Source organism: Natrix helvetica (genome assembly GCF_964273705.1).
Source record: "Natrix helvetica genome assembly, chromosome: 9".
NCBI lineage: Eukaryota > Metazoa > Chordata > Lepidosauria > Squamata > Natricidae > Natrix > Natrix helvetica.
In genome coordinates, this window is record NC_138560.1 from 609977 (window position 1) to 622332 (window position 12356).

The 12356-nt window shown below is 53.0% G+C and overlaps 1 protein-coding gene across 3 annotated transcripts; it reads left to right on the top strand.

Annotated features, from left to right (window-relative positions):
• Nucleotides 1-1588: 1588 nt before the first annotated feature.
• On the top strand, nucleotides 1589-11750 carry LOC309396931 (amino acid transporter heavy chain SLC3A2-like). Of its 3 annotated transcripts, XM_081962519.1 has the most exons (9): nucleotides 1589-1846; nucleotides 5207-5554; nucleotides 5637-5795; nucleotides 7114-7199; nucleotides 7527-7604; nucleotides 9048-9106; nucleotides 9241-9415; nucleotides 9716-9844; nucleotides 11237-11750. In XM_081962519.1, the coding sequence occupies exons 2-9, from the start codon at nucleotides 5233-5235 to the stop codon at nucleotides 11585-11587; spliced, it is 1359 nt and encodes a 452-aa protein (XP_081818645.1). In that variant the 5' UTR covers nucleotides 1589-1846; nucleotides 5207-5232; the 3' UTR covers nucleotides 11588-11750. The 3 variants fall into 3 exon arrangements, with proteins under 3 accessions (XP_081818645.1, XP_081818644.1, XP_081818646.1); XM_081962518.1 differs by lacking the exon at nucleotides 1589-1846 and having other exon boundaries at nucleotides 3363-5554; XM_081962520.1 differs by lacking the exons at nucleotides 1589-1846; nucleotides 7527-7604 and having other exon boundaries at nucleotides 3363-5554.
• The last annotated feature ends 606 nt before the right edge of the window (nucleotides 11751-12356 follow it).

Genomic DNA, 12356 nt, shown 5'->3' on the forward strand with positions numbered 1-12356 from the left:
CAGCCAACGACGGGCGGCCCGGGAGCGCCTCCCTCCTCTGCACCTGCTCGGGGCGGTCGCAGCCGGAGTCGCCCTGTCCGGCCATCCCTGGTCGCCTGGGGCTCCCCTGCGCCCTCCACGGGATCCTAGGATTGCGGGGGAGGGGGGCTCGCAGCTTCCGCCTTGCCTTTGCCGACCGCCAGAGAGAAGAAAGCGGGGCAGGACCTTGGGGCGCTCCTGCCTTTCCCCGCCGTACGGGAGCGCTCGGGGACGGGCAGCAGAGGCCGGAATGAAGCTCGGCCTATGGCTGAGTCGCTCAGTTTTCTTGGGCGAAGTCGGGCGAGAAAGTCCATCCCGGGAGGCGCAGATGGCCGGAAAAAAGTGCAGGACGCCGAAGGCCTTGTGCCCACCGCTGGACCCCCAGGATTCAGCAAAGCGGGTCCGAGGGGAGGTTGGGTTGGTTGGGGAGCAGGAATGGGGCTCCCTCTCCCTGCTGCCTCCTTATCTCCAGAGAAATGCCCCAAATTCAGGACTAAGCAACCAGAGAGTTTAACAGGAGCCCATTCAGACAATGTGGGCTGAGCTGTCCTGACCGGCTATTTAACTAGCTGGGCCTCTGTCTGGGCCACAGCAAGCGGCAGAGGGCTTTGTTTGTGTGTGTGTGTGTGTGACTAAACCCTTGTGGAATGTCTGCAGCTGGTTTTGCCTAAAAGCGGGGGGGGGGGACCCCCTGCACACCATGTTTGTTTATCCAGTGTGAGTTGTGTGTTGTCTGCCCCTCATCTGTCCTGTTTGTGGGAAGGGAGAAGCCATGATGTCACTTTTACGGAGTCATCCTAGATTACCTGCAACTTCCCTTTGTTTGATTTTGGTTTAGTATTTGTATTATTTCAGAGCCCAGAAACAGCAAGCTGTCCCATTCCTGCATTGATTTAGTGGTAGGAAAAATCTAGAAAAAAATCTGTATAGAATGAAGTTCAACTAACAAAAAAAAAAAAGAGAAAAGAAGAAAGTGTTTTAAAAGCTAGTATCTCTTACTTAAACCATCATTGCAGCATTCAATCCAATCATGATTTATTTCTTACACCAAGAGAAACTGAAGGATACGCCTTCAAGATACAACAGTAAATAAAAAGGCCTCAGCAGATCCAGAATGAAGCACCTTTGGAGGACACAAGGTGTGCACTTCTTCACATGAACTGCAAAGTGCAGCTTCCACAAATGAGGCTTGGGAGGCTTTGAAGCGGGAAGTCCCTGCTCAGAGGGAGGAACTCAACTGTCGAACATGTGACCCAGAAATAACAGGGCAGAAGGTCAGGAAGGACGCAAAGAGGCAACTTGCGTTGACTTCACTGCCAGGAAGGGTCAAAGGCTGAACCGCAGCAGATTGAAGGGTGAGGGCTGAATTGTTGTCATGAAGACAAAGGTGTTTGGATGGGAGGAATTGGAAAGCGCAAAAATTAGGCTGCTGGTTTGAGCTCCAGGCTTGGCAATTTGTCACCTTCGCTTTGGAGTATGTTTGTCTGTCTGCCTGAATTGTGCTCCGCTGTCTGTCAACAGACAAGCACAATTCAAAATGCACTGACAATATCTCCTCGGATGGTGACAAGATGTTTGTAACCAAATTGCCAAGCTCGGAGCTTAAACCAACAGCCTAACTACCAACCTGAGCTACTGATATTCAAACACATTTCAACCACGCAAAAATGGCTCTGGGCACGAACTGCATACAGGGAGTCCTCTACTTACAGCCATTTGTTTCACGACCAAAGTTACAGTGGCAGTGAAAAAAAGCAACTCACCTTTAAGATCATTGCAGTGTCCCCATGGTCACGTGATCATGTGTTGGGCACTTGACAGCCAGCAGGTATGTATGATGATGGTTGCAGGGCCCCAAAGTTACCTGGTTCCCATTTGCAACTTTCCCAGCTGCTGACAAGCAAAGTTACTGGGAAAACCGATTCACTTAACAACGGCATGATATCTAAAGGGCTGCCAGAAAAGGGAGGGGGCTTCAGCTTACTCTACTGAGCCTTTGAAGGCAAGACAAGAGACAACGCATAGAAACTAATCCAAGCTAATTAACCAGACAACTAACAGCTTCCCTCCAGAAGTTGGGGGGTGCTTCATTACTGGAGGCTTTCAAGAAGAGTCTGGACAGCCACCTGTCTGCAATGGTCTTGGGTCTCCTGCCTGAGCAGGGGGTTGGACTAGAGGACCTCCAAGGTCCCTTCCAACTCTTCTGTTATTCTGTTATTACCTGAACTGATTCACTTAACAACCGTAGCATAAAAGGCCGTATAATGTTCCCACCCTCCTGGCCTTTGGCAACAGTCTAGACCTGACTGTCAGTTGGTTTGGGCCCCAATAGGATTATCATGCTGGAGAATAGATCTGGAAGGGACCTTGGAGGTCTTCCAGTCCATCCCCCCACCCGAACAGGAGACCCTATGCCATTGCAGACAAATGGCTGCCCAATCTCTTCTTGGAAACCTCCTGTGATGGAGCACCCACAGCCTCTGAAGGAGAGCCGCCCCACTGATTGAGGGTTCTCACCGTCAGGCCGTTTTCCCTTCGTTCTAAATTGGTTCTCCCCTTGATGAGCTTCCTTCCGTTGTTTCCTGTCATACCTTCAGGTGCTTTGGAGGATAGGTTGACCAATAGAAGACACCCCCCTTCCCTGCACATCCTGTCCTCTCCTCTTTAATTAGTATTATATTGTTATGGTTAATATTTCCCATGGTTTTACTGTTTTGAATGTTGCAAGGCACCCAGACGTGACTGTAGTGAGGTGGGAGGGCCAAATAAATGAAATAAGTAACTGGGTGCATCTTGCTTAACAGCTGCCTTGCTTGGCACTGGAAATTCTGGTCCTAATTACGGCCATAAGTCAAGGACTGCCTGCAGTCTGCCTGTTTTCAGGGGCCTCCTAGAGCCTGGGGGGCTGGCTGGTTTTCGTCTGCCCTTGGGGTCTTGCTCCAGAGAGTGGAAGGCCAGGAAGTGGACAGAAGCGGCTGCTGGATCTGAGGATTCTTTGCTCTCCAAATATTGTCATAGGGCTGCTAATGGCTCCTCAAGGCCACCCCCCCCCCCCAACGCAAGAGGTTGTGGTGGGAAGAGGCTTCAGCTGCACCTTCCTATCATGCTCCGGGAGGGGGGAGGCTCCAGAAACAGCCCCTACCGTGCAGCCCCTCTTCCCGCCCTCTTCAGACCTTTGCAGGTGGAGGAGATCCAGGCAGAAAGCGAGGTAAGGAAGGGCTGCAGGGGGAAAACAGTGCAATTTATGCAGAAATGCTGGCCATTTTCTTTTGCATTATTTCTACCAGGGGATGGGAGAGGGGGAAGGAGGCTGAGAGGGAGGGAAAGAGCTTGGAAATGTTTCAGTGACCACTCGTGGCCTGGCCGTTCTCAGAATCGATGTGGCTGTTGCGACTGGCATTGCTTGTTGTGGCACAACAGTTCTTCCCTGGAAAGATGATGATCACCTTTTCCAGTGCTCAAAACTTTATCCGACTTTCGCCACTCTCCTGATGTATGAGCTGCTTAGAGGGGGCACTGGGATTCATTTGAATATTCTAGAACTAATTAACAGAATAACAGAGTTGGAAGGGACCTTGGAGGTCCTCTAGTCCAACCCGCTGTTCAAGCAAGAGACTTTGTAACATTGCAGACAAATGGCTGTCCAGTCTCTCTTTAAAAACTTCCAGAGTTGGAGCACCCACAGGTTCTGGAGTGCAGCCATTCCACTGATTGATTCTTCCCTCCATCAGGACATTCCTCCTTAGTTCCAGGCTGGTTCGCTCCTTCCCAAGTTTCCATCCGTTGCTTCTTGTCCTGCCTTCCGATGCTCTGGGAAATAGATGGACCACTTTTCTTTGTGACAGCCCCCTAGATACTGGAAGACTGCACCCATGCTCCTCTAAATCACCCCTTCGTGGGGGAAACAGCTTCTCAGTGGTTGATTTCAGCAACAAGCGACTAGTCCACAAGTATTTTTCCCATTGGCCCACAGACTGGCCTAGGATTTCTTTTCTCAAAAGAGGGAGAAGACCACTGAGTGGGGAAAGGCCCCTCGCCCAACAAGGGGGCAGAAAGCATTTTACAGTCAGCGCCTTCTCTGGTTCAGCAGCTGGAGAAGAAAGGTGGAGGTTTTATTTTCTTCTAAAAAGTGTGTCTTAAAATCAGAAGGCTGCCCAGCCTCATATATACATGTATGTATGCATCAAGTGGCTGTGGCTGCTGGGGGCTGCATTTCCTTTGAGGAGGGGGAACTGAGCAGAGACCGGGGCCAAGCCTTCGCTGACCACAGAAGGGGACGCCCTGCAGCCTTTGCAAACGGCCCTTTGCACGGTCTCGGTCTCAGAAGGCTGGTCACAGTCGCACACAAACAAGTCTGCGCCAGAATGTGAGGCTTCCTGCAGGGATGGAACTATGAACCCTCCTTATCACCAAGCCGCCACTCTTGTGCAAGGTTGCCCGGCTCTCCTGTTGCCTTCAGAAATACCTGAGCAATGAGTCACTTTCCTGCAGTCTTTTGGCCTGGCAGATGAAGGAGAGGGGTGGTCTCCCCAAAACAGCTGATGATGCGGGGTGGGTGGGCTGACTCCCTGCTTGCACCACCAGGCAGCACACAAGCATTGCTGCTGGCTGAAAATGGGTCCAGAGCCAGCTTGGGGAAGCCCATTCTGTCTCTGGTCTCTGCCTAAAAGCCCCTCCCCACACAGACAGCAGTGGGCCGGCCGCGTGTGGCAGCAACCAAAGTAGCTAATTCAATCCTGGGTCGTATAAACAGAGGCACAGAATCAAAACCGTGAGATGTATCAGTGCCGCTTTGTAAAGCCTCAGTAAGGCCACCCCTGGAATCCTGCATCCAGTCACCACATTTCAGAAAAGACCTTTGGAAAAAGTGCAACGAAGATGATTAAAAGCCTGGAGGGAAAAACATATGAAAAACGGTTGCAGGATTTGGGTTCGGCCACTCTGGAGAAAAGAAGGACCGGGGTGACAGGATAGGAGGGTCCCAGTGTTTGAGGGGCTGCCAGAAAGAAGACGGGGTCCACCTCTTCTCCAAAGCACCCGGAGGCAGGACAGGAAGCAGTGGATGGAAACTAACCGGGGAGAAAAGCAACCTGGAAATGAGGAGAGTGAGAACAATTAAGCAGTGCCTGATTTGTCTCTGAGCTTCACCCTCCTGCTGCTGCTTCCTTCTCTCTCCCACCCTCAACAGCTTCGTGCCCCAAGGAGTGAAGGAGGATGGGCAAACTGGAAGACAGTGCCACCCTCCTGCACAGTGAGCACCTCCCCTTGCTGGCCAAAGCGGCCCCCAGCTCCACCTACCTGAGCCAGCAGGAAGTGGCTGAGCAGGGCAGCGCTGCCCCCTGGCCCGGACTCCGCAAAACCCTGATCAGCCTGCTGGGCGGCCTCTTCGCCTGCATGCTCCTTCTGGCCGTGGCCCTGCTCCTCTCCCTGCCCCGGCCTCGCCCACCCCTGGGCTGGTGGCAAAAGGCTGCCTTCTACCACCTGCCCCCGTCCTCCTTCCTGGACTCTGATGGCGATGGGTGGGGAGACCTGGCAGGTAAGGACAGGAAGATGTGAGTGCTGGGCAACTTGGTTCCAGGCCGTTGGTTCCCCCTCAATGCCCCTTTCCCTCCATGCAGGCGTCAGGCAGCAGCTGGACCAGCTGGCAACCCTGCCCATTCAGGCCTTGGTGTTGGGCCCTGTCCTTGAAGGCGGAGGGGCCAACCTGACCCAGATCGTCCCTGCTCATGGATCGCTGGCACAGCTCCAAGCTCTGGTGACTGACGGGCACAAGAGAGGTACTGGACAGAACTGCCAGGGGGTGGGGCCTGACCCCCTGCTCCTTTGCTTCCAGTCTCCCCCCATCCAAGGTGCTTTGAGGGGCCAGTTAATTGGTGTGGTGGGCCCAGTGCCCTGAAAGAGGGGCTAGGCTGGTCAATAGCCAGCAGGGGTCTGTGGTGACCCCTGCTTGGTGTCTGGCCTGGCCAGCTCGAGTGGTTAAAAATGGACAGTCCCAGAGAAACAGCATCTCTGGACAAATCAGGCCCATGCCAGACTCCGGATAATATCTGGGGGTGAAGAACCCACTGGGAGTTTTTCTTCTCTAGATATTCCCACAGCCAGATCAAGCCAAAGTCCATTGAACTGATGCTGCCTGGGGGATTCTGGGAGTTGAAGTCCACAGTAAGTTATCCAGGTTGTAACAAGCTGAGTCAGGGGTTGCTCTGCTTCCCCAAAGGGTTGACAAGGTTCCTCAGAGAACCCCCCCCCCATCCCTCCAGCAGTGACAAGAAAAGGTCCTTTCCACTCTCCTGTCCTTCTTATCTCTTGAGGTAGGCTGCCTCTGACCTTGGAGGCTCCATTCAGTTGTCTTCTATATCCATGGATTTCCATTTATATGGCTACCCAACTCAACATGCTGACTTTGGGCAGTGAACAGAGGTTAAAACAAAAGAATGACACTCTGACAAGTTTTGGCTAAAAAGCTGTGAATAAACCTATCCTTTACTTTGCCCGATAGAGTTTTACAATAGGTGATACAGCTATTAACAGAGTTGGAAGGGATCTTGGAGGTCCTCTAGTCCAACCCCCTGCTCAGGCAGGAGATCCAAGATCATTTCAGACAGGTGGCTGTCCAGACTCTTCTTGAAAGCCTCCAGTAATGAAGCACCCGCAACCTCTGGAAGGAAGCCGCTCCACTGGCTAATGTTTCTCATTGTGAGGAATTTTGTCTTTAATTCCAGGTTGCTTCTCTCCTTGATCAGTTTCCACCCATTGCTTTTGGTCTTCTGGTGCTTTGGAGAATAGCTTGATTCCCTCTTCTTTGTGGCAGCCCCTCAAATATTGGATGATTCTATCATATATCCCCAGTCCTTATTTCCACTGGACTGGCCACACCCAGTTCCTGCAACCGTTCTTCATACGCTTTGGCTTCCAGTCCCTTCATCGTGTTTGTTGCAACCTAGGATTGCATTTGCTGTTTTGGCTGCCCCCCCCCCCCCCACTGCTGGCTCAAATGAGCACACCTTGAAGCAGCGGTGGCCTCCAAAAATTAACCTTGGGTCAATGGCTGGTTTGTTTTTTGCCACCTGTATTTCTCCCTTCCTGACCTCCCAGGAATCCGAATTCTGCTCGAACTTCCACCTTGGGGAGAAGAGGGTGACGCATCAGCTGAGAGCAATCAAACAGTGCAGCTCCTCAAGGTATCACCAGCGTTTACAGCTTATGATTTGGAACACTCCCCCAGCTTCAGGTGTGGGCCAGGGGTTGTGGGGGGGACAGTGGTACCTTCCGTTCTCCATGCCAGGTAATCTTGGCTTGGAATCAGACTGACCGGCAGGACATCCTGACTGCAGAGGGGCAAATCCATCACGCTGGCTGGCTCAATTCTGCATTTCCCCAAGCTTCAAGTTGTTCCATTCTCTGCAGAGGAACACAGCTCCTGCCCAGAAGTCAGTCCCGCTCTATTCAGCGGCTCCCAGGCTGGGCTTCTGCCTCCATTCCCTTATTTTTTCGGCTGTCTCCTGCAGGAGGCCCTACAGTTTTGGCAGTCCAAAGGCGTGCACGGTTTTTTAGTGGCCAAAGACCCTGCCTGGTGCCTCCTCACGGTGAGTTTCACTACTGGAAATCAACTAGTTTTTTGCAATGACAACCTGAGTAGGATGGGAATGGAACAGCACCCTGTGATCACCCTAAATCATGCTTCCTTTGCTTGGCATAACATCCTCTAGGAAGTGGCTTGTAACCCCTGATTTAGGGTTAATGTGATGCCAACCTACTGTGGCTTATTCAATGAAGGCCGAACAAAAACAGGTGTAGCCCGGTGTATAAACTTAACTTGCTGTATATATGCATTTGTATTGTATATGTATGTGTTTGTCTGTATTTATATCGCATATGTGTTTGCTGCCATGCCTAATCCTTGCTGGAATACAGGTCATCTATGCGGCAATCCAGTTTCTGCACACCACAGGCACAATGGCTTCGTTTTGATGCCTCCTTTTCTCTCTCTGCTGCATCTGGGTGCTTCTGAACACTCTTTTATAGTACATCACATTTTATGGGATCCAAGAGACATCAACTCGCTTGTTTTTACGCTACTCCCGACTGTTTCTTCTTTCTTCCTGCAGTTTATCAGTGAAGGAGAAAAAACATGGAATTAGCTGCACGGGTGTCTCTTGGGAATTCCTGGCTAGAAGTATTCCTTCTTGCAGTTTTGCAGCAAACAAAACATAAACTTTTGTTTTTCAAAGTGTTTACATTTCATTTTATTGCTGAAAAAAAAAGTTGCTTCCAGGCAGGCAGTGTGTGGTGTGAGGACCTCATGCCTCTTGCTGACTTTCTGTGCTGCAGGGAGATCGCATTGCCCTCACTGCATGTATGGACAGACAGACCCGCACACAGAGGCACCCATGGCATCCCTCCAGATCTGACCCCTTTGATGTGGGGCTAGGGAGAGCAGGGACAAACCTTGCCCAGAAAACTCTGTTGAATTAATGCAAGCCTGAATTCTCTCCGGCTCTCTTCTTTGCCCACTTTGATCCTGACCTGTAAGGGAAACTGGGCTTCAGTTTGGTCTCTGTCAAAACCAGAGATCGGAAAGAGATAAGAAGCCGTACTACCAAAACGGCAGCCTGGAAGCCTTCCTTATTCTTTAATTACTGTACTGTATCATTAAAGGACTCTGGAGCACTTTCATGTCAGCAGATTTTTTAAAAAATATTTTAATACTTAGCTGAGAGCGCACTTTAAATAGAATGATGTATCATTGTTTAATGGAGTTATAAAATGCGAATTGCTGCATATGTTAAGGGTGGAAACGGGACCAGTTCGCTGTCTGGTATTTTGCTGCTGCAATTAAAATCTGGAAGATTCGAACTGTGGCCCCAAAGACAATGGACCTTCAAACCAAAGCCATGCTGATACGCAGGAGGCCTGTTGAGGCGGGGGGGGGGGGGGAGCCGGAATCCCCAGCCCAGGAGTCCTTAGTTATTCTACCTTAAGCAGCCAGGGATTCGGGAATGATGGATGTTTGTGAACTGTACTTGCAGGTATTGAAGGCCTGGGGCGCCCTTGATGACCGGAGGCAGAGCAATCCACGGGACGAACGGTCAGCTGGTGGCATTTCCACTATTTTGCAATTCCCCCTTCATTCCAGCAGGGCAGGCACCCCTAGCTGCGGCACTGGGAAGTGCAGGCGTGGGGGTGCCAGGACAGATTGGAGATTCTGCTTCCCCCTTGCAGGGCCCTCATCGTATGGGACCGGAGCGAGACCTGTGGAGCTTCTGAGGGGATGCCCAGCAGGGTCATCCTCACCTGCCACCTGCCAGGAACCCAGAGAAATCTCTCTGCTCAGGCACTGCTGCAGCTGGCACAGGGACCCCTGCAGCCCCCTGGCAGGCCGTGGCCCAGCTGGACAGTAAGGAAGGGGCTTCTTCTGGCTGGTTCTATCCCCAAGCGCACACACAAAAACACCGGAAGCCAAAGCTGCTTATAGGACTGTGGGTGGAATCCAGTTTTCGACACCCATGTGGTGCCCTGACTGGGAAGCCAAACCGATCCCGGTGGGATCTGTTATAGCAGCAAGACCAGCAAGAGTTTGAGACTGGCCTGGGCAGCTGGGAAAGAGGCGAGGTGGGCAAAGGGCATCGGGCAGCTGGTGGATCAGAGGAGGGGGATCCAAAGCTCAAAGAAACACCTCTCTTGTGCTTTCTTCCAGGTGCCCAGGGGACTCTCGCCCATTGGTGACTGGGGGGAAATCCTTGGAGTGCTGCTCTTCACCCTCCCAGGAGTGCCACTGGTGCAAGGGGGGCCAAGGTCACCGCTCCCGCTGGAGTTCGAGCTGATGGTGAGAAACCCCCCCCCCCAGGCCTGGCCCACCCTCAGCCTTTGCAAATCTGCCAAATAAGAATCTCTCCTTAGTGGGGGCGAGGGGGAGGTCGACCTTTACCCCTCCAAAAACAGAGTTGGAAGTCTTCTAGTCCAGGGCTCTCCAATTTTGGCTACTTTGCTCTTCTAGTTTCACCTTAATCCAACTTCCTAAAAAGGCCCAGAGTCACTGGGTAAAATCTTCCATCATGGTCAATTATCTTGAATTAGGAGCAGCTTCAGCAGTTAAAAGTGGACCAAACCCCACTTCACACCAGATGAAAACTAACCTGTCCTTCACTCGTGCGTTTGCATGAATCTAGCCAAGTTTTAAACACTAGATCAGCGAATGGGATATGGGATATCTTTTTCCTGAAAGAGTCATTATATTACTGAACTCAGCCTCAGGAGAACTTGCCACTTTATTACTGGTTTTAAAAGTTTCTTTTTAATGTGAATTATTTTACGTCAGGAATATTTTTCTAATTGGCTCTGAGTTTTGATTAACCAGAGTGGAATTCAAAGTATCACAGGCAGCCATGCAGTGGACACCCAAGCCACCCACACAGGTACGGTAGATGAGACAGGCCAGGAGAGCATTTTGCAAACCATGACATCACTGGGCGTCTGACGTCACCCGATCACCCCATGGCCATTGCACCCAGGGAAGCCCACGGGCACGGATCCAGGTTCCAGAGGGCACAGATCAGCCGTTCAGGCTGGGGGCCAAGGACAGGCCTACTCAGTGGCACCCCGGAGGAAGAATGGGGCTTTATTCCCATCAAAGGGCACGCGGCTGGCAGGCGCTGGGGACGTTCTCGGCACAAGTGGCGTCAACCATTTCTAGGGAGGGGAAACCTCGGCTGGAGAGTGCCTATGGGAGCTAAGTTTTGCTTGGTGTGAAGGGGCCGCCCAGCCGCCCTGCGCATAGCAGGAGCACGTAGACAAACTGTAGATACTGTAGTTTCAGAGTGCTTTCCAGCAGGGGCTCCCAACCTCTGGGCCACGGACCGGTACCGATCCATGGCCTGTTGGGAACCATGCTGCGCAAACAGCAGACAAGCAAGCAAAGCTTTAGCTGGCATGCGGGGGATCTAGATTGCCTGTGAAACCCCCTCCCCGCTGGCGTCTTCCACAAATCCGGTCCGTGGTGCCAGACTGATTGGGGACCGCTGCTTTCCAGCCCTCTGTTAGTGGTTTACAGAGTCGGCATATTTTTCCCAACAATCGGGCTCCTCATTTGAGCGACTGATCAGGATCGAACTCCTGGCTGCGGGCAGAGTTAACCTGCAGTATTGCATACGAAGCACAGTGTTACCAGAAGAGCCATCTCAGCTGCTATGGTCTCTCTCCCCCCCCCTCCTCCTAACAGGAAGGAAAGCCCAGCAGACCCCCGTTGGCATCCCTGTACCAGTCCCTCCTGGAACTGCACGCAAAGTCCTTCTCCTTACAGGACACCAACTTCACCCCTCTGCCCCTCCCCAGCCATGCTGAGGACCTCGTGGCTTTCCTCCGGCCAGGCGCCTGCTCCAGCCTCCTGGTCATCCTCAACCTGGGGCTGCAGCCCACCCAGCTCAGCCTGAAGGAGCTCAGCTTCTCCGGACAGGCCAAGGTGGTGCTCAACACCCATGGCGAGCCCCAGAAAGAAGCCAGTGTGGAGATGGTGAGGCTGGTGCCCCAGCAGGCCCTCCTGCTCCAGGTGCCCCGAGGATACCAGCCGTGACGGGCAGCCACAGAATTCAGCCAACGGGCAGCCCAAGGATAAGAAAGGAACCATTGCTGACTCCAAACACAGCCTCTGGTGGGGTTTGGGCCGATGCGTGGGATGCTCCTGCCTGAATTACCTGGCTGCTGTAATTACCGTCTGCAAATCAGTAAAGTTGCTCGACCTCATTGATTTTGAGGCTCTTTTGGTTCCAGGGAGGATGCAACAATGTGTGTTCTGGACCCACAAATGGGAAATGGGCTGCCCTTGTACAGGAGAAAACCTGAGTGGAGAGAGAAGGGCAGGATTCCGGCAACTGCGGAGATGCCACCCCTGGTGAGGGGGACCAGCTGCGGAGCCGGCAGAAGCAGAGGGGATGGGAAGGTGAGGGCCACCTGCTCCCCCCCCAGGACCAAGCAGCTGCTGCCTGACCAACCCCCAAAGCTGTGGGGGGGGGTGTCTACAAGAGGGCTCCGACAGCTGGTCCTCTCTTCCAAGCCCCCTTCAGGCTACGGAGTTCCTCGTTCATCCCGGCTCGCCCCGCTCAGCTCCGCCGGGAAGGCCGGCAGGAGGGCGAAAGTCGCGGCGCAGTTTCGGGCGGGGAGGCCAGGCTGCCTTTGCTCTCGGCCGCGACGGCTCCAGCCGCGCCTCCCCCAAGAAGAGCCAGCCTGCCCGGGGGTTCGGGGACCCCAAGGAGCTCGGCCTGCCTCGCAAGGGCGCTTGGCGGATTCAGAGGCGGCTGTGCGCGAAGGCGCGGCCCGGAAGGGCGACCCCCGCGACTCGGAGC

Excerpts from the sequence above, each read along its gene's own strand:
- LOC309396931 (XM_081962519.1), top strand. The coding sequence starts at position 5,233 with ATGGGCAAACTGGAAGACAGTGCCACCCTCCTGCACAGTGAGCACCTC. Across the intron at positions 7,605-9,047 it reads CTGCCTGGTGCCTCCTCACG|GTATTGAAGGCCTGGGGCGC; the intron begins GTGAGTTTCACT and ends CTGTACTTGCAG. Across the intron at positions 9,845-11,236 it reads CGCTGGAGTTCGAGCTGATG|GAAGGAAAGCCCAGCAGACC; the intron begins GTGAGAAACCCC and ends TCCTCCTAACAG.